The sequence below is a fragment of the Onychomys torridus genome, chromosome 1 (genome assembly GCF_903995425.1).
Source record: "Onychomys torridus chromosome 1, mOncTor1.1, whole genome shotgun sequence".
Taxonomy (NCBI): domain Eukaryota; kingdom Metazoa; phylum Chordata; class Mammalia; order Rodentia; family Cricetidae; genus Onychomys; species Onychomys torridus.
The window spans coordinates 177,043,744-177,063,979 of record NC_050443.1 but is presented as its reverse complement, the minus strand read 5'-3'; the positions used below and the strand labels follow the sequence as shown (position 1 = coordinate 177,063,979).

Below are 20,236 nucleotides of genomic sequence, written 5' to 3'. Positions count from 1 at the left end.
AATCAGTTTTACTTCCATCAAGATAAAAACAGAAAAAAAAACATACAACATTCATTGAATGTATAGTATTCTCCCCAAAGTTAATATATACCTACAAATTCAGAATGTGACCTCGTTTGGAAACTGACTCTCTGCAAACATTTGTGCTAAAGTAAAAGGAAGTCACAACTTAAGTTAGATAAATGAAGTCACATTAACATTAGATCCATGTGGACCCTAAATTCACTGACTGAATCTTTATAAAGCAAGTCATGTACAGATAAAAATTTAGATTAGAAGGGTGCAGTTACGAGAAGAAGCCCAGGATGTCTAAACACTAGAAACGCAGAGAACAGTTCCTGGGAGACTTTGCCAGGACCGGAGCTCTGCTGCTCATGCTCCAGAACTAAGAGACTGCATATTCTCAATGCCATCTATGAAAGAACACATTTCTGTTTCGAGGAGACATGAGGCTCATGGTAATAAGTATTCAAATACTTAAGAAAACAATACCAAGTAAGACAGCTCAGTGGGTGAGGATGTTTCCTGCCACGCCTGACAAGCTGAGTCAGTCCCAGAACTCACATCTTGAGAAGAGAGACCCAATTGCCCTCAAGCTGTCCTCTGACCCCCACAAGCACACTGTTGCCAGTATAGATGCACACACACACACATGTGCTCAAGTGTGACCCCTATAAGCACACTGTTGCCGGTATAGATGCGCACACACACACACACACACACACACACACACACACACACACACACGCTCAAGTGTGACCCCTATAATTACACACTAAAATAAGTATGAGTTTTAATTTTAAAACATACAGATTTCATTGAGAAGACCATGAAAATATTAATTACCTAGAAATAATTTTCTTATTAATGTTTCCCATGCTCTAGACAATCAAAGGAATGAACTGTTATTGAACAATGCCCAGTGAGTACCTACGGCACAGACACTGCCATACACACAAGACAGATTGAAAATTAACTGTGAAACTAGTTAGAAAAAATTGAAAATCATTTATAAAAATATGAAATATTGTAGAATAGTATTATATAAGCAAAATACAAAGTACAACCCACAAAATAAAACAAAACTTACTTCTTTGACTATATGTATGTAAGTTCTAGTTATCAAATAATGACACATGAATAGAAAGATAATCCACAATCTGAGAGAGCATGTTTGCAAAATATAAAATAAATATTGCAGAGAAATATACATAGTCTATCAAATACAATAAAATGGGCAGAATATTTGCACAAAATTTCAAAGAAGCACTATGGATAATATATATGAAAGAGATGTTCTACATTATTAGTAAAAGAGAAAATTAAAATTAAAATCAAAACTGCAGGGCTGAAGAGATGGCTCACCAGTAAAGTGCCTGTCTCGCAGGAAGCCAGAGGATCTGGGTGTGGATATCTAGCACCCAAACCAAGCACAGAAGTATGTGCCTTAACCTCAGGGATGGCGGGTGGAGAACAGCAAATCCTTGGAGCTCATTGGCTACTCAGCATAGCCAAATGAATAAACACCAGGTTCAGGGAGAGACCCTGTCTCAAAAAATAAGGTGGAGAATAAAGTAGAAGCTCAATGTAAATTTCTGACCTCCACATATATGCACACACATGTGCACAGGCATATGTGCATGCATGAAGTTACCTACACTATCTACACAAAAAAATAATAAATAAATAAAACAGAACAAAGACCAGGCATAATTTCTCACAATCATATAGAACCAAAGCGTGCACACACGCACGCGCGCGCGCACACACACACACTCTCTCTCTCTCTCTCTCTCTCTCTCTCTCTCTCTCTCTCTCTCTCTCTCTTAGGAAACAATACCAAACCTTGGAAAGACTGTAGAAGGCAAATCAGCAGACATCTGCATTGGAATATGGTTTGGGTAAAATCAAACATGATAGTACTCCCTTTGGCCAAGAATTTATAAATAACTATATTAGGACAACTAGTAAGTACATTGACCAATAGACTAAATAAGAACATCTAGACCATAACTGCTCATTCAAGCCAAATACTCAAGCACAGGACTGAAGACACTGAAATCATGTCTGCCCATACAGACAGCTTCTCACCTTAGTGTCTCACAGCCATCAACTCCTGAGCCTGTCCACTCTTCCTAAGCGATCACCACATAAATCACCTCTTCTCAAAACTCAAAGCTCCACTATTTCACATTCTTGTTTTCAACTAGTGACTTGACTTTATTTCACTGAGAAAGTAAAAACAATTGAATTTCGTGCAAGTTCTCGACACCTTTGCCCACTGCCTCTCTTAGTTCTCACGGAGCCTGCCATCTCTCACGTCCCACAGAACATGAAGTGCCTGCTTCCTCTCTCAGTACTATATCTGACTTCTATTGTCTTTGCAAACATTCCTCCAGCAAGCTGTCCATTTTCTACACATGGGTGATCATTCCTGGGTCAGTTCACCAACATAATTATTTCTTCAACCTTAAAAAAGATACTCTCTTGACCCACTTCTCTTACATTATCACTATGAATAATTTCCCTTATAATTCAGCTCCTCAGAAAGTTGTCAGTACTCTTTCTGGTTTCCTTGCTAGCCTAATAAACAGCCTGATAAGCATCTAATAGTTATTTATTTAAAGCCTTCAGACATTCAATATGCAGATATGCAAGTATGGTCATCAGTATTAGCTGAAATGTGATCTACCTAATAACAGACTTATAAAATTGTTCTGTCTCCAAAATCTCTGACAGGTAAATTTATTAAAGAAAAATAAATAAATAAAATAACTGAGTAATTTAATTATCCTTGAATGCAATGATGTAAAAATAAACCCATAATATCTACTGAAGCCTGAAGAGATCACTTTTTAAAGTGTATGTGACTTCAAAGGCTTTAAGTACAGAACTGATACAGTACGACACCTTAATCATTTGGAAGCATTACTTATAGTTATTACTGTAGATATTACTTATATCTACAGAAATATTCCTGGCATCCTTTTCTCCCTCTCACTTGAAAAATAGGTTTTCAAAACATAAGTCTCTGTTATCACACAGGCACAATCACACGCACACATGCACTTGCATGCACACCCACAGCATTGCTAAGAACAATGAAAATGTTGACAGGCTCCTACTGTAAGCTCTATAGATAGATATAGAAAAAGCACCATGAGCAGTCTGATGTAACAAAGCTAAGAGGTCAAAGCATGATGGCACCAGACCTTGAAAACAGAGTTAAAACCCTGTCGGGCAATGTCAACCAGTACAACACACTAACAAGATAAAAAGACTCAACCTGGAGGAGTGGCAAGCCTTATAGTCAAGAGCACTGATGTTCCTCCACTCTTCAAGTGTCAACAAATCAGATCTAACTGCATATGTAGAAGCAGGAATGTAGCAGCAAAGACTCTGAGTGTATCCCAAACTTCAATGCCTCAACACTTCCCAACAGTGAAAACAAAAATGTTTGTTAACTAAACATTAAAACTTGAGCATCCTTTAATATGTCAAACTGTCATAAACTAGTACCATAAAATATTATATCAGAGTGATAGCGAACATATTCCTATTTCTTAAATAAAACAGGACACTATCTTTTTTTTCTCCTATTGTTGAGATATGTTGCTGTTGGATTCAATTCTTGTTCTTTTGAAAATGCCATTATGCTGTTGGCTTTTTTAAGAATATTTCCATTAGATCCAAAACTTTAGGCTGACTGTTTTCCCTTCGGACATTTGAAAGCATTATGTCGTCTTCCGTTAAGAAGTTGTCTACGAGAGTGGTGCAGTGTTCGAATCAAAGGTAGTAAGTAGAGTTCAGGTCCCCAAAACCCTGGTGAAGGCCAGGTAGGTGTGGTGACCTGAATCCCAGGGCTTGAAAGGTAAAACACCAGCAGAGGGTCCTTGGAGAAGGAGGCTAGCTGGATGAGAAGTATCAGCAAACTCTGTGTGGAACTGAGAAAGCCTTCCTCAGTGAAGGGAGACAGTGACAGAGGAAGGCTCCTCAACTTCAACCTCAAACCTCCCGGGCACCCCACAGTAACAAACTGCACATCCACTACCATTACAAAGCAAGGAAAACTGTCAGCTGTCAGTCCTAGTCGCCTCCAAGACAGGGAAATGCCTTTTCTCTTCTGTTTTCACTGTTGTCTTTATGTTGGAGGGACTTTACCATAATTACATTAATCTACCTCGTCCTTGTTGCCCATGAAGCTGCTTCATTCTGTGACTTGATATCTTTTCATGTTAAAAGGAAGTCTCACTGCCCTCTCTCCCAGACGGTGAGGAATGAACAGCAGAAGGTAAAAGGGGAGAAAATCACTACCTAATAAGCAAGTTTTCCCTAAATGCACTCAAACAACTTCAGAAGACATGCCAACTGTCTTAAAACAAAAGGCATAATTTCTCAGATTCTAAAAAAGAAGCAAGTACAATAATACGGTATTTTAATACTATAATCATAAAAGATCAATGAAAAATCAGTGTTTCTAACAGAAAATGAATGTTAGGGATACAAATAAGTCATAAATTAAACAAAAAGAGACAAGTAAACACCTGAAAAAATCGAAGTCACCATATTAATTGGGGAAACACATCAATATATCACTGAGCAACTGTCTCTATCTACTACATGGCAGGAGTAGGATCCTCATTACCAAGTGCTGCTGAGAACAGGGAGGACAAGCACAGGTAGGGTTTCTCTGTGTCCTGGCAGCTGCTCCCAAATAACCACAAAGAGACTTAATATTATTATAAATACTTGGCTGATAGCTCAGGCTTATTACTAGCTAACTCTTATACTTTAAATTAAACCATATTTCTAGCTACCCTCTGCCATGTGGTGGTACCTTCTTTTAACATGGCATGTTCATCTTTCTTCTCTCTGACTCTCCTTGTGACTCCCAAGACTGCATCCTTCTTCCCAGTGTCCTTAGTCTGGTTTTCCCGCCTAACCTTATCCTGTACAGCTACTGGCCAGTCAGCTTCTTTATTCAACCAATCAAAGCATAATTCACACAGTGTGCAGAAGGATTATTCCACAGCAGACAAGGGCACTCCTGCTGTTGGAAGCACACAGTGCTACAGAAAACCAAAAGGCAGTTCAGTAACACATTACAATGTCATTTTATACATGCACCTCAGAAATATTACTGTAAATGAACATGAGAAGGCTAATATAACATGTACAGGGTAGCACTGCTATTTATAAAAAGGTGAAAATACATCATAATACCACAAGCTTTGTATTTCATTGAAGTTAGACAATAAAACTGAAAGAAAAATGTTTTTTGTAATTCCAGATCCATTTGCCTGCAAACCTCATGATGTCATTGTTTTTCTCTGCTGAGTAGTGCTCCATTGTGTATATGTACCATATTTTCTTTATCCATTCTTCAGTTGAAGGGCATCTAGGTTGTTTCCAGGTTTTGGCTATTACAAACAATGCTGATATGAACATAGCTGAGCAAATGCCCTTGTGGTATGATTGAGCATTCCTTGGGTATATGCCCAATAGTGCTACAGCTGGGTCTTGGGGGAGATGGATTCCCAGGTTTCTAAGGAAGCGCCATATTGATTTCCAAAGTGGCTTGCATTCCCACCAGCAGTGGAGGAGAGTTCCCCTTGCTCCACATCCTCTCCAGCATAAGCTGTCTTCTGTGTTTTTGATCTTAGCCATTCTGACAAGTGTAAGGTGGTATTTCAGAGTCATTTTGATTTGCATTTCCTGGATAATTAAGGATGTTGAGCAATTCCTTAAATGTCTTTCAGCCATTTGAACTTACATTTGGGCTTACACAAGGACACTTTGCTCAGCCTGGAAGGAGGGGACTGGACCTGCCTATACTGAATCCACCAGGTTGAATTGAATCCCCAGGGGAGTCTTGGCCCTGGAGGAGATGGGAATGGAGGGGAGGGGATGGGGGAAGATCGGGGTGGGGGTGGGAGGGAGGAGGACAGGGGAAACCCATGGCTGATGCGTAAAATTAAAACACAAATATAATAAATTTTAAAAAAGGAAAAAAAAAAAAGATATTATCACAGAAGGGTTCATGCTCATAGGAACTCACAGGACTGTGATAGCACAGTCAAGACCTCCTCAAGTTCAAGCCAGACAAAGCCACAGCAAGGAACAGGGGAGGTGGGCACAAAGTCCCACTCCTAATCAAGAAGCTATCTGCAATGGCTACTTTCTAGGAAAAGAAAATCCATTTTCTCCAATGGAGTGACACTGAATATATCAACCACCCCTTCAGGCATGTCCCATGCCCAAGAGTAGTTTGATCAACACTAAATGAATTCTATGGAGAGAGAGCGTGTGTGTGTGTGTGTGTGTGTGTGTGTGTGTGTGTGTGTGTGCGCGCGCACGCACACGCGGACATTTTGGTTTAAATACATTTTGAGGTTTTGGTAATTGTTTTGTTTGATTTGCTTTTGTTTTTTACTGAGAGAAAAAGAACATGATGTTGATGGGTAGGAGGATGTGGGGAGAGAATGGGAGAAGCAGAGGAAGGGGAAAGAATACTATCAAAATACACTGCATGAAAAAAGCCAGTAAAAATATTATCATACAACTATTATCAATTTTTTGCCTTCTCATACTTTTACTCAGTCTACTCACCAAGTCTTGGTGTTAACTTCATACTTATAAAGGTCATCCACCAATCCATACTTATTGCCTGGTAATGCTTTATAACCTCCGTGAACATAAATGGACTTGGTTACTTCATCATACACACTTGTGTGGCCATATCCACCTTGTACAATGGCTCCTTTAGTTTCCGGAACCAGCCAAGTGTTTGATGCTGTAGCAAGAAGAAAACAAATCATGAAACTCAAGTAGTAGTTAAAAACAAATCCACCCAGTTAACTCTGGTGGCCTCTCTTTATGAGCAGATGGCGCCACACTTGGTACGTGACAGAAGGTGCTACTGTGGGGACTGAGGGAAAACCAAGTGTCCTAGGTCTTCCCGGATAAACTCTGAAACACCGAAAATCCAGCATTTGTGATTATAAAGAAAAGGGGGAATTTATCTTATATGTACTTATGTATTCAAAAAATAGTCCTTAATAAAATAAAATACATAGCAAATATTTATTATGGCTTTCTGTGTGACAAACTTGAAATAAGCTAGCGATATAACAGATAAAAATCATATGACCACTCTCTCTTATACCTCAGGTAACTGAACACACTTTAGCACCGCGCTGATCCTAAAAACTAAAATTCTAGTATTCTTCTGACAATCATAATATTGTTGGGGTCTACCAGCGAGCACACTGGTAAGAGTTCACAAGGGAAAGAGGTACATTCTCCTTTGTCTGCAGCAGCAGAACAGGTGGCTGCTGGGAACTCACCCTTGGTCCTCCACAGAAACAAGTGAGCTTGACCACTGAGCCACCTCTCCAGGCCAACACTTCCTTTCTAATATAGCACCGAAGCACCACTGTTGTGCGGCGCAGGAACTTATTCACTCTGCCATCGCTAAGCAGCATCTATCCACTGTTCTGTGCTCTTCACTGTGTGCTTTTCAGGGGGAAAGCACCAGACACCTGAGCATCACAGCAGCCTCCAATGCACTTGAAGACAGTAGGAAATCTTCCCAGCAATTGTACTTATATATAATACACAGAATTTTTAAATGCTCATGGTTCATCTATTATGCCTATAAAACTCAAAAAACACGATTCTTCCCACTTCTGTGAAGCCAAAAGAACAATTTAGAGGCCAACCTGGTCTACAGAGTGAGTTCCAGGAAAGGCACCAAAACTACACAGAGAAACCCTGTCTCAAAAAACTAAAAAAGAACAAAAAGAAAGTTAAATATATATGTGCATATGTGTATATGTGTGTGTGGATATATATGTATGCATGTGTGTGTACGTGTGTGTATGTGTATGTGTGTGTATGTATATATGTGTATGTGTGTGTATGTGTGTATGTGTATGTGTGTGTATGTATATATGTATATGTGTGTATGTGTGTGTATGTGTGTGTGCATATGTGTGTGCATGTATTTGTGTATATGCATGTGTATGTGTGTATGCATATGTGTGTATGTGTGTGTGCATGTGCATATGTGTGTATGTGTGCGCATGTGCATATGTGTGTATGTGTGTGTATGTGTGTGTGTATATGTGTGTGTGTATGAGTGTGCTCATATGTGCTAGACATGGTGACACTAAGCCAGATTCTAAGTCCAAGAAGCAAACAGTGACTGAACGGAAGAGCAAACAGGGAGTGTGAGGTGAGGTGACAATGTGGGACTAACAGTGTAAGGGCCACATCCAGGTCATCATGACTGTGGGATGGAAAACACAAAAACAGAACTGCCACCACCTGAAGGGCTGCAGAAGAGACTGAGTGCATCTTCCTCTAAGCCCCTTCCTGATGCTGCAACCCTTTAATACAGTTCCACAGTTGTGGTCACACACACACACACACACACACACACACACACACACACACACACCGCCCCGCAACCATGAGATTAGTTTCGTTGCTACTTTATACCTGTCATTTGGCTACTGTTATGAATTGTAAATATTTCTGGAGACAGGTTTGGCAATGGTGGAGAACCACTCTGCTAAGCACATATGCATTCCTGCTACTAATGAGGCCTGCAGAAGTAGTCCTGCTGAGATTATGCAAGGAGTCTATAAGGTCATGTGTGTTGTTCACACAAAAGTCAAGAACTGGAGCTCAGTAAGTGAGGAGACCCAGAAATGAGTATATTCTTAACTTTAAACAGCAACTATAAGATAAATGTGCAGACAAACTAAAACAACCAAAAAGTTACCATTGCTTAAAAATGTCATAAGGAAATGGGGGTGGGGGAGACTAGAAAATTTACTTATATAATAAAAAGAAGCATCCAGAAAAATCATGCGTAGATTGACCAGGTTACCTTCATACACTAAAAAAAAAAATCTCTTTTAGAAACCAGCAGCTTATCCTTGAGAATCTACTTTAAATAGGCCTAGCAATAAGACATAACACAGAAAACTGACAAATCCTAAAAACCTGAAACACAAAGACAAGCGCTAATTTCAGCTTTTGATTCATAGGTAAAATCCAAGGAAACAGCACCATCTATTGGAACGCCTCATATTTAAAATGTTTGTAAATCTCTGAAAATGTGTGTGCAACATTCCTCCATATCTGGCTAAGAGATGTACCCAAATATTAAAGGACAGAAATCTAGCATAATCAAAAAGATTATACTGAGAAAGCATTAGTAAGGACTAATACTTACAAATAATTAGAAGATTAAAAACAAAAGTGCTCCCAACCAATACAGAAATGACACCTTTAAAGAAACTCACAGATGTGGTATTCCTGTATGCTGCTTGTGTAACCATATACTGCAGAATATCCGAATATCACAATCATGACAACATCTCTACTGTCCAGCTCCATAATGTGTGCTGAATGCCCCTCCACTGCGTACTGCTGACCATGTCCAAGAACAGTGGGGGTCTTTGTACTCCAGGACTGACTGTGTACATTAAAAACCCACAATTCATCTGTGACATTGCCATCACTTGTTTCAATTCTGCCTCCATACATAAAGATGTTATCCTGTAAGTTAAAATACACACATTAGTAGACAAGAGAGTTATTTCTTAGCAACATGCATCAAGTTTTAAAAGACTATATTTAAACACCACATTTTAGTAACTGTTCACAGCATACTTCAAAAGGGAACACACCAATGATTACAAAAGGGGAAACTTATCTATGTTTTCACAAAGTTGCTGTAATGTATTTTAGTTCAAATGTCACACTATATACTCTACTGAGAATATTTCTGGTTGTTCTGTACAGGAAGAGAACACTGAAATGGTGTGAGTGGGAACTGCAGTGAACACATCGGAAACTATGTCTAACAGCAGTGGTTTTACAATGGACGATCCTCAGACATCAGGAAAGCAGGATGCAGTCTCTGGACATCACCGAGGCGGTCTTTCCAACACCTGAATGATCTGAGTCCCTAATAGTTACATTTTAATTATACCACCTATGCAAATGGTTCTTACTATTCTCAATTACTCAATGTTTTCCAGCACAGTCACCAAAACATGGGCATTTGTATATCACTCAAAGTACATTTTATTCCCACTTCTGGCTGTGGGAAAACATACATTCAGGTCACATTAGGTAAATCTTTACAACACTTATAAATTATCCAATTAATTTCATTCACAGATGATTCATATAAATGATACAGAAATGGTATAAACCACTACATTTCAACTAAAAAGATGATTTTTGCAGTTTTAAAAAAGGTTATCTAAGGAAAACACTAAACTAAAAATATACTTAATTGTGAAATGTGGGATGCTTTCCCTAAGACCAAGAGTAAGATAAGGATGTTTACTTTATCATTTCTATTGAAAATGTACTGAAAGGTCTACTTAGGGCAAATGGGCAAAAATTAATAAGAGCCCAGATTTTAAAAAATGGAAGTCGATTTCTATCAGCAGATTGTATCATCTCCTATATAAAAGCTCCTAAGAAATGAGGAGTCAGCGAGTAGTTCAGTTATAAGTCGCATGAGGTCAGTGCACAGAGTACATGTACATGCACATACTTGTAATGAACTATCCAAAAGAAAAGTCGGCAAAGCAGCTATCCAGACACCAAAAGTAAAAGACATTTAGGAATAAGTGTACAAAAGAGTTCAAAACTGAAGTTATAAAGCACAGTTGAAATTTACAAAGATCTAAATAGAAAGATACTCCATTCTAGGGATCAGAAGCCATAACATTGCGACGACAAAGATCTCCAAGTCTATGTACAGATTCACCATGATCTCTAGCAGAATTCTAATTAGCTTCTTTGCAGAAGCATAAATTTCATTCTCAAAGCCATATACACTAGCAAGGGTTGCAGAAAATCAGAACAGTCTAAAAATAAAGAAGTTTTTTTTTAATATTTAATACAAAACAAGTCTGAAGACAGTGCGGTTCAAGCATAAATCAGCACAAATGAAGGAAGAGTCCAGAGATATGCTGATGATGAAGAGAGACAGATGCCTACAGTTAAGTGGCTTTTCACAAGAGTGACAAACCTACTCAAAGGGAAAGGATGCTCTTTATACTAAATGATGTGCAAAAACAGACACATAAAAACCAAAAGCTGGACGCTTACTGTACACCATACACAGAATTTTTAAAAATGGATGGAATAACTAAATAAAAATGAGGGAAAGCTAGAAAGCCTGCCAAAGCGACTTCATGAGTAAGATGGCAAATGAGACGCCACTTCTATGTGATGCAGTAGATGAAAAGAGGTAACACAAAGAAAACGATTGGAAGAACATGGAGAACCGGAGACAGACAGCAAAACAGCAGTGTTGGCACAGCTGGCAGGCACCCGGGCTCCAGCCCCTCAGAGCTTCAGCCCAGTCAGCAGCCCCGGTAAAAACAGCTGTACCCAACAGTCTGTGAAAGCTGCAAGTCCAATTTGCAGCTAAGTGACACAGGGACTCCCCCATCTTGATGGGTCAGCATTGATGGGGAGCCCTCCCCGCCCCAGGAAAGGACTCTCCATGGCTCAGAAAGCTGTGGTCAGGCTCTATGCTGATAGAGAACCTTCTACTGAAAAACTGATTTACCTCGGGTACCTGAAGACAAGAAGCAACCGTACATCAGGAAGTGTGGGCTCAACCCACCATCGCTGCACCAGGGTAGAGAGAGCCACAGCAGACAGTTGAGGTGAGGAGGAGAGTCAGGACTTGCAGGTACCCATGGTAAAGGGTCCCTGCCCTCTGCCCTCTGCCCTCCTTGGTGGCTAGGAACTAAGTTCATCACATGAGGGTAACTGTCAGAGTTCGTCAGGCCTGAAGCTCTTGTTCTTTGTGTCTTGGGGAAGGACGGGGAAGGGGGGTGTCTCATGTTGCTCATCCACTTAAGTGAGGTTGACTGAGTTCCAGTCTTCCTGCCTCTCCCTCCCAAGTGCTGGATTACAGGCAAGCATCACAGCAGGTCTTAGGCAGCACTGGAGAGCAAAAACAATAATTCATGCACTCTTCCAACTAAGCGACATTCCAGCCTTTTTCCTTTCTTTGATTTAACCTTGCTTTCCCCTCTCCCTGCTTCCTTCTCTTTAAGTAACTTCTAACATTAGAGCACATTATTTGGTCACTTTCTGTCCTCTGGTCAGCAGGGGTCAGAACTTACTATTCACTTCCGTCAATTCTAAGTGTATTTCCGTCTCTTGTTTGATTTGGTGGTGTTGCTGATTGAGCCCTTTTCTCCTCTGAGTGGTACAAAGATTGAGACCTGAAGAGTATATTCCTCACTAAAAGGATCCTCCAGTGGATATGCACGCAGGTCTGTACGTATGTGCATACACCGGTGAGTAAACGCATGTGGTGGACAGCGGTTAACATCAGGGCTTTTCTTCAATCCTTATACATATTATGTATCAAGGCAGGCCTGTCATTCATTTGAATGACCAATTTGGCTAGACAAGCTAGCCAGCTTTCTCCAGGAATCTCTTATCCCCACCCCTGAGCATTGGGATTCCAAGCAGTCCGCCATGTCTGCCTGGTGTTTGTGAGGTTGATGGGATTGAGCTCTGGTCCTTATGTGTTCCCAGCAAATGCTTTACCCGCCTGCTGGAGTACCCTGCATTTAAGGTTGTAGTTCCTCGCGTCCAGAGTGCTCTGAGCCGGGAGGACTCCCTTTGCAGAGGGGCTCCCTCCCTTCCCTACTTGGTCAGTGTCTCTAGACCGGATGTCTAACATCCGGAAGCTGTCCCTGAGCCTGGATGCCCGATTTATCTTAAGTGTGACCTCTGACACAGTTCCCTACAAATGCCCCGCCCCTGCCTGCTGTCCATATGATAACTAGGTATTGTGCTCCAGCTCTATGGTAGGACCATGGTGCCAAACGAAAACTAGGTGATGCCCCAGCCTCTGTCCCCATTCTGTATATTCCCTTACTCTGGAATAGAGCTGAGCTGTTGACACTGAAACAGACTCTGGGAAGGCAATTTCTGTCATATTCACAGGCCATACAAGGCCCTACCTCTGAGGGGTCGGGATCTGTCCCTGGTGCATGGGCAGGCTTCTGGAATCCGGTGCCTGTGGTGTGACGCCTTGCACAGCCTTGGTGCAGTGGGAAGGGGCTTGAACCTGCCTAGGCTCAGTGTGCTGGGCTCTGCGGACTCCCCACAGGAGACCTTGTTTTGGGGATGTGGGGATGTGGGGTGGCTTGGGAAAGAAGGGAGGAGGGGACTATGTGGGTAGTATGTGAAGTGAGTAGAAAATTTCTTAATAAAGAAAAATGAGAAAAAAAAAAAAAAGCCCTGCCTCTGCCCTTGCAGACTGGTGGCCAACAGACCATGAGGAAAAGGGAGACCTCACACATACTGAGCCATCTCCTCAGCCTGTTTCATGACATTTCATACACAAATATTACTGTATCTGTTCGTATTTGCCTCTCTTAGTCTCCTCTGTCCTGCCTGTCTCTCACTGAGCCCCTTCCCCACCCTCCCGCCCCATGTCTCCTATAGGTACTTTTAGCTACATCTAATTGTGAGCACAATCAGATCTAGGTTTTCATGTGAGAGATGTGACATTCTGTCTCCCATAACTGCCCTTTCCTGTTTCCTTCTCCCTACATCTTTTCCTCTTCACTCACAGTACCCACTCTATTTCATGCAATATATATTAATACTTAAAGATAGATTCCACCGATGAGAAAAACAAGCAATTTCTGTCTCTCTTTGGCTAATTTTGCCTAAGTTGATATGCAGTTCTAACCATTTTCTTACGAAGAATTTAATTACAATCTTTATGGCTGAAAAACTGCCATGCGTATACCCCACTGACACCATCATTTCGTTAGCTGGTGGGCATCTAGGCTGGCTCCATACTTTGGCTCTTATGGGTAGTGCTGCAAAAGCATGGATCTGCAAGTATCTCTGAGGCATGCTGACTGAGATCCCTTCAGAGACAGAAACAAGAATGGCAACTGGATTATTTCACGGTTCTACTTTAGAGACCCTCCACAGCGACTTCCATAGTGGCTAGGGCAATTCACACTCCCACCAGCAGTGTGCCTGGGCCCTCTTCCACTACAGTCTTGACGGCACTTGTCGGCACTTGTGTTTCCTCCTCCTAAGCTGATTCTGTGGGTGAGTGCTTGCCGACATGCATGTACTTATGCGTACTGCATGGAGGTCCAAGAGGGTATCAGGACCCACAGAACCGGATTTACAGATCATTGTGGGCCACCACACGGACACTGGGAAGCAAACCTGGGTCTTCTGGAAGAGCAGCAAGTGCTCTTACCCACTGAGCCATCCCTCCCTCCAGCCCTTCATTTGTTTTCTTGGTGACAATGTGCTCTCACGGTGGTTTTAATTTCCATTTCCATGATAAGGAAGAATTATGAACATTTTTCATGTATTTTATTGGCCAGTTTTTCTTTTTGCTTCTTTCTTTTTAATTTTGGATTTTGAGACTGGATTTCATGTAGCCCACACTAATATGAAGCTGCTATGTATGTAGCTCAGGGTGGTTTTGAACTTGGGTTCCTCCTGTCACCTCCCCAAGCACCAGGACTACGGCACACCATGCGCCAGCTTGTGGTTCTCTTGAGACTTGTCTGTTCAATTAATTTACCTATTTAATGAGTAAGTGATTTCTGGATATATGATTAATTTTTAGAGTTCTAGATTCTAGCTATTAATCCCCTCTCTGATATATAGCTGACAGGGATTCTCTCCCATTCTATAGGCCCTTTATCCTGTACACATATACAAAAGGAGAAATATATTAATGAAAGCTATTATTCTGAGGACTAAAAAAAATATATATATTTTAAAGTACCTAAATTGCAAATACATATATATGCTTTTTGCAAAACATGAAGCTCTACACTACAATTCATAGAACTTTAACAGCCAAAACAATCTTAGAAAAACAAAGACAAATTTGGAATCTAATACTTAAAAACTACAATCCAAAGCAGTGTGGTAAGAGCATAAAGGCAAACATACAGACCAATACTACAGAATAGAGAGCGAGCCCAGAGATAAACTCTTCCGCGTGGTCAAATGAATTCTGACTGGGATGGCAAAACGGTTTAATGGGAAAGAACAGTCTTTCCACCAAATGGTTCCAGGAAAGTACCCAGATGCAGAATGAAACTGGACCCTTAGCTCATACACATACAAAACCCAAAGTGGAAGGGAGGTATAAACATCATATCTAAATGCTTAACCTTTTTTTTGGGGGGAGGGGATAGCAACATGCTGTTGATTTGACGATGCTTTCTTATACATGTCACCAAAACCAAAACATAATAAATTGGAACTACACAAAGCCTAGAACACTTGGGCTGCAAGTGGGTGTGGCTGTTAGGGCATGTGCTTCGCATGTGTGCATCTTGGGTTCAATGCCCTGCACCACAAAAGGTTGCAGGTCAGAGACAGAGTACTCGTTTGGTACACATGAGGCCTTAGGGTCAATCTCCAGTACCACACTCAAAAGAGAAACATTATTGATAGAATGAACAGACCATAGAAAAGGAGAAATACTTACAAATCATATATCTGGTGAAATGTTAATTTAACACCCAGAACTCCTAATTTTAATGACAAAAACAAACCAATGTAAAAGTGGCAGGAGACTTGAATAAACACACCTTCAAAGTAGATACGTGAGTAGCCAATAAAACGATGTAGTCCTAAAGGCAGAGGCAGGTGGATCTCTGTGAGTTCAAGGTCAACCTAGTCTATAAGGTTCCAAGCCAGCCAGAGCAACATAGTGAAACTATGTTTCTAAAAGGAAAAACAAAAAACTATACAACAATACAAATTGCTAGGTAACTACAAATCATAAAGCAACAAGGCTCTATTATCACCAAGGGCCTATTAGCTAAAAACAGGAAACACTGTTAGCAAAGCTGTAGACAGACTCAGGAGTCACTGCCAGACAGTAAAATGGCACTGTGAGTACACAAAGCAGTACAGCCACTCCCAAACCCTACCACAGCACTGCCACATGACTCCAATTCTGCTGCCCAGAATACAACTGAGAGAACTGAAAGCAGCCGGTCAAGCAGACATTCATAGTAGGCAAAGGGTGGGCGCAATCTCGGCCCCACTAACACACGGAACTGTTTTAATGCACACACAAGGACATACTATTTGTGCTGCAGCATGAATGAGACCTGGAAACACTACGCTGAGGAAAACAAGCCAGAAAAGAGCAAATATCGTCTGGATCCACTCAGGTCCCATACCTACACTAGTCAAATGCAGAGACAGGAAGTAAACTGCAAGTTACCCCGAGTCACAGGAAGGGAAGAATAGGTACTGCTGTAGTTTACAAGATGCAAAAATTATGAAGACAATGGTGGTAGTGATTATATATATATCCCCCCTAGAGATTCAGCCCAGCCTGGTAGACTCAGGCGTGGCAGCTCCAGTCCCCTCCTCCCTACACCAAGGCTGAGCAAAGTGTCCCTGCATAAGCCCCAGGCTCCAAAAAGCCAGCCCATGCACCAAGGACAGGTCCTGGCTCCACTGCCTGGAGGCCTCCCAAACAGTTCAAGCTAATCAACTGTCTCACTTATCCAGAGGGCCTGGTCCAGTTCCATGGGGGATCCTCCACCAGTTCATGCGCTTCCACTAGTTTGGATATTTGTCCCTGTGCTTCCTCCAGCCATGGTCTCAACATCTCTCCCTTATACAATCCCTCCTTTCTCTTGCCGATTGGACTCCTGGAGCTCCACCTGGGGCTCGGCTGTGGATCTCTACATCCACTTCAATCAGTCCCTGGATAAGAGTTCTATCATGACAGCAGGGTGTTCGGCCATCTGATCACCAGAGCAGGTCAGCTCAGGCACTCTCTCAACCACTGCCAGTAGTCTACAGTGGAGGTATCTTTGTGGAATTCTGGGACCTCTCTAGCACTCTGCTTCTTCCTGTTCCCCTGGGGTATCATCATGGTATCTCCCTCCTCATTCTCCCACTCTGCTCCTGTACAGTAAAACAATCTCTTGGAGGCATCACAATCCCCGACCTCAAGCTCTACTATAGAGCTACAGTAATAAAAACAGCTTGTTACTGGCATAAAAACCGACATGTGGACCAATGGAACCGAATTGAAGACCCTGACATTAATCCGCACACCTATGAACTTATTTTTCTAACACAAATTCTTAGGACAATAACCAGATTTTTTAAGCAGGAGACTTACCTGATATAAAGCAAGAGAATGTCCATATCTTTGGAGAGGTCCCCTTGATACAGCTCCTACATTCCATAGACTGCTTTCCAAATTGTAACTACAAACAAGAAAATAAGCTATCGGTAAGCCAAAATTCCTTTTCAGTTCTTTAATTTCTGTGTGCGTTTCTTCAGTTGAATCCAAATTCTCTTTAAATTCAAAAGGAAGTATAAATAACAACTTCATGGACCATGTAAAAAATTTTTAAATAAGTTCCAGTCAAAAGATATCTACTGTTAAGATTCAATTATTTCATCATACAATATACAGGACTCAAGAGACATCTCAGTGGCTAAGAGTACTTGTTCTGGCAGAAGACCATCTGTAACTCCAGTCCTGGGGATGTAATGCCCTGCTCTGACCTCCACAGGCACCAGGCACTCATGCAGTACATGTGCAGACAGACAGACAGACGGACGGACACACACACACACACACACACACACACACACACACAGGCAAAGCACCCATAAACATAAAATTTAAAACTCTAAATTTCAGAAAATTGAAACAGATACATGAATTTAAGTAGAGAATCCATTGCTAGAATTAGTCTAATTACATTTAATTGCAATGAAATTAAAAATGAGTTCTTCACTTTCAAATTAAAATAAAATCCAGCTTTGCTTAGAAATAGATGAAAATTCCCTCTTTTATGACTTTTTACAAAATGACTTTTTATAGTAGTCATATGCTTTTAATATTTATGCTTATCCTCTATACATATTTATCTTGGAAAAAATCAATTCATCAAGAACTATATATTTCCTATGCATAAATATAACCTGCTTGCTAATAATCCTTTTAAATAGTGCAGGGTAAATCCAGTATTCAAGGTTTTTATAAAGTAAGCTAGTATTGCATTGTGTGGCACAAAAGAATGGTTTTCAGAAGTCTACTGCTCACGAACACTGATGTTCTAAACTATGCCCCTACAGTGCTGAGCATTCAGATTCCAGGTGGAACAGCATGGCGCCCCCCGAAGTGCAGTGCTGCTTCCCAAAGTCCAGTGACCCTCCAGTGACCGCTGCTCCAGACGCACCCCATATTCCTGTGCTCTACATCCCGCAACACTCCAACATCTCCCCCATCTTCCCTGTGTGTGTGTGTGTGTGTGTGTGTGTGTGTGTGTGTGTGTGTGTGTGTGTGTGTGTGTGTGTGTGTGTGTTCCTTTTGTCTTACCTGATCAGCACACATGTCTATAAGATTTAAAATAAAAACACTGTGGACTCTCTTCCCCTCGGGCTAGCACTCAGCTTCTCCACCACCTATATCTCCATTCTCTCCTACACTAACTCCAGAAAGCTTTTTAACCATCTACTCCATAAGCCCACTTCTAAGGTCAACATCTTCACCACAAATCCTTGGTCACTTCCCACAGTTTGCCTTGCTTAATGGTTTCATGTGGGTGGTGCTTTAGTTCTTGTATCAGCTTCTAAGGTGGTATTATGTTCCCCGAAATATTGTGTGTTCCCCAAAATAAACTTATCTGGGGTCAGAGAACAGACAGCCACTAGAACAAAGCCAGAAATAATGGCTAGAAAACGGGTCAGAGCAAGCAATAGCAGAAGTTGGGCGGTGGTGGTGCATGCCTTTAATCCCAGCACTTGGGAGGCAGAGCCAGGTGGATCTCTGTGTGTTCAAGGCCACTTTAGAGACAGCTAAGCATGGTGACCCACGCCTAATCCCAGAAACCCAGCCTTTAATCCCAGGGAGTGATGCAGAAAGTAGAAAGATATATAAGACGTGAAAACCAGGCACCAGAGTGAGTTAGGCATTTAGTTAGTTAAGCATTTGGCTGGTTTAGTTCAGGCTTTGGAGCAGCCCAGTTCAGCTGAGATTCATGTGGATGAGGACACAGAAGCTTGCAGTCTGAGGAAACAGGACCAGCTGAGGGACTGGCGAGAAGCTGTCGGCCTCAGAGCCTGGGGGCTACTGCGGACTCCCTTACTGCTACCTCGAGGTAGTTTTTATTAACAAGTACCTTTAAGAATCCTACTACCAGCTTCCCTCTGAAGACACTGCCCTGGTGGCTTCTTACACCCCTGGTCATTCCTTCTGACCCTGGGCTCTCTTCTCTCTCCCAGCCTTCTAGCAATATGGCTGCTGAGGCTCAGTTCTTGCTCTTTTCTGTATCAAACCCGTTCCCTGTACAATTTCATTCTGACTGAATCCGTTTCTACTCTTCTTCCCAAAGCCCCTGTGCTCTGAGTCAAATGGTCTGAGTGTAACTCAGGGTGTGCTGTAAAGTCCACGGCTCGCTCCACGGAGCTGGAACACTAGATCCCTGTCCATTCCTCCACCTGTCGTCTCCTCCTCCCCTGACTTCATTCTCTCCTTTCATGTATCTCTTAAGAAATCACACAGCCTCTCCGTTGCTACTCGAAGGCTCTGCTTCCTCTCCGTCTGTGCCCACGTGATTTCAGTACTGTTGCTAACTTCCTTTTTCAAGTCTTTGCTCAGTTTTCAACTGTCGTTTTCAGCTTAGCTTGACCTAACCACTGCCAGCTCCCTCCCCGTTGGTCACATTCTAATTTGACCCCCAGCACCCTGTCTGTCTATCTATCTATCCACTTGTTACAACTTACTCTTTGTTGATATGTATGTTTATTGTCCATTGCCAGCCTTCCCTCCTGATCTTCACAAGGACAAAAATGTTACACAGACTGACAGTCTTCAAGCAAAATGGTGCTGGATCACCTAAAACTTCAGTTACAAACGTTTGTGTGCTGGGAGCCAAACCGAAATCTTCTGGAAGAGCAGCAAGTGCTCTTAACCACTGAGCCATTTCTTTGGCCCCTCCAGAATTTATTTTATTTTATACTTTAATTCTAGAAATAACCAATTATAGGTCTAATGCAGACTTTTCTTATACTCACAGGTTTTTAAGTCATCACAAATAACAAGTCCAATACATTGAAGGGATAGAATTAGCAGATAAAATACAGAATGCCCAGTTAATGTGAACAAGCAATATAAGTGCAAGTGTGATTCTGC

The 20,236-nt window shown here is 41.5% G+C and overlaps 1 protein-coding gene across 2 annotated transcripts in view; it reads right to left on the bottom strand.

The window, feature by feature from the left end:
* Atrnl1 (attractin like 1) overlaps nucleotides 1–20,236 on the bottom strand; it is a 577,179-nt gene that overhangs the window by 519,291 nt on the left and 37,652 nt on the right. For both annotated transcript variants that reach the window (XM_036173756.1, XM_036173764.1), the window contains exons 7-9: nucleotides 17,210–17,297; nucleotides 9,315–9,570; nucleotides 6,610–6,793 (exon numbers count right to left, since the gene is read on the bottom strand). In XM_036173756.1, the coding sequence (XP_036029649.1) occupies nucleotides 6,610–6,793; nucleotides 9,315–9,570; nucleotides 17,210–17,297 (528 nt within the window). The remainder of the gene's footprint in view (nucleotides 1–6,609; nucleotides 6,794–9,314; nucleotides 9,571–17,209; nucleotides 17,298–20,236) is intronic.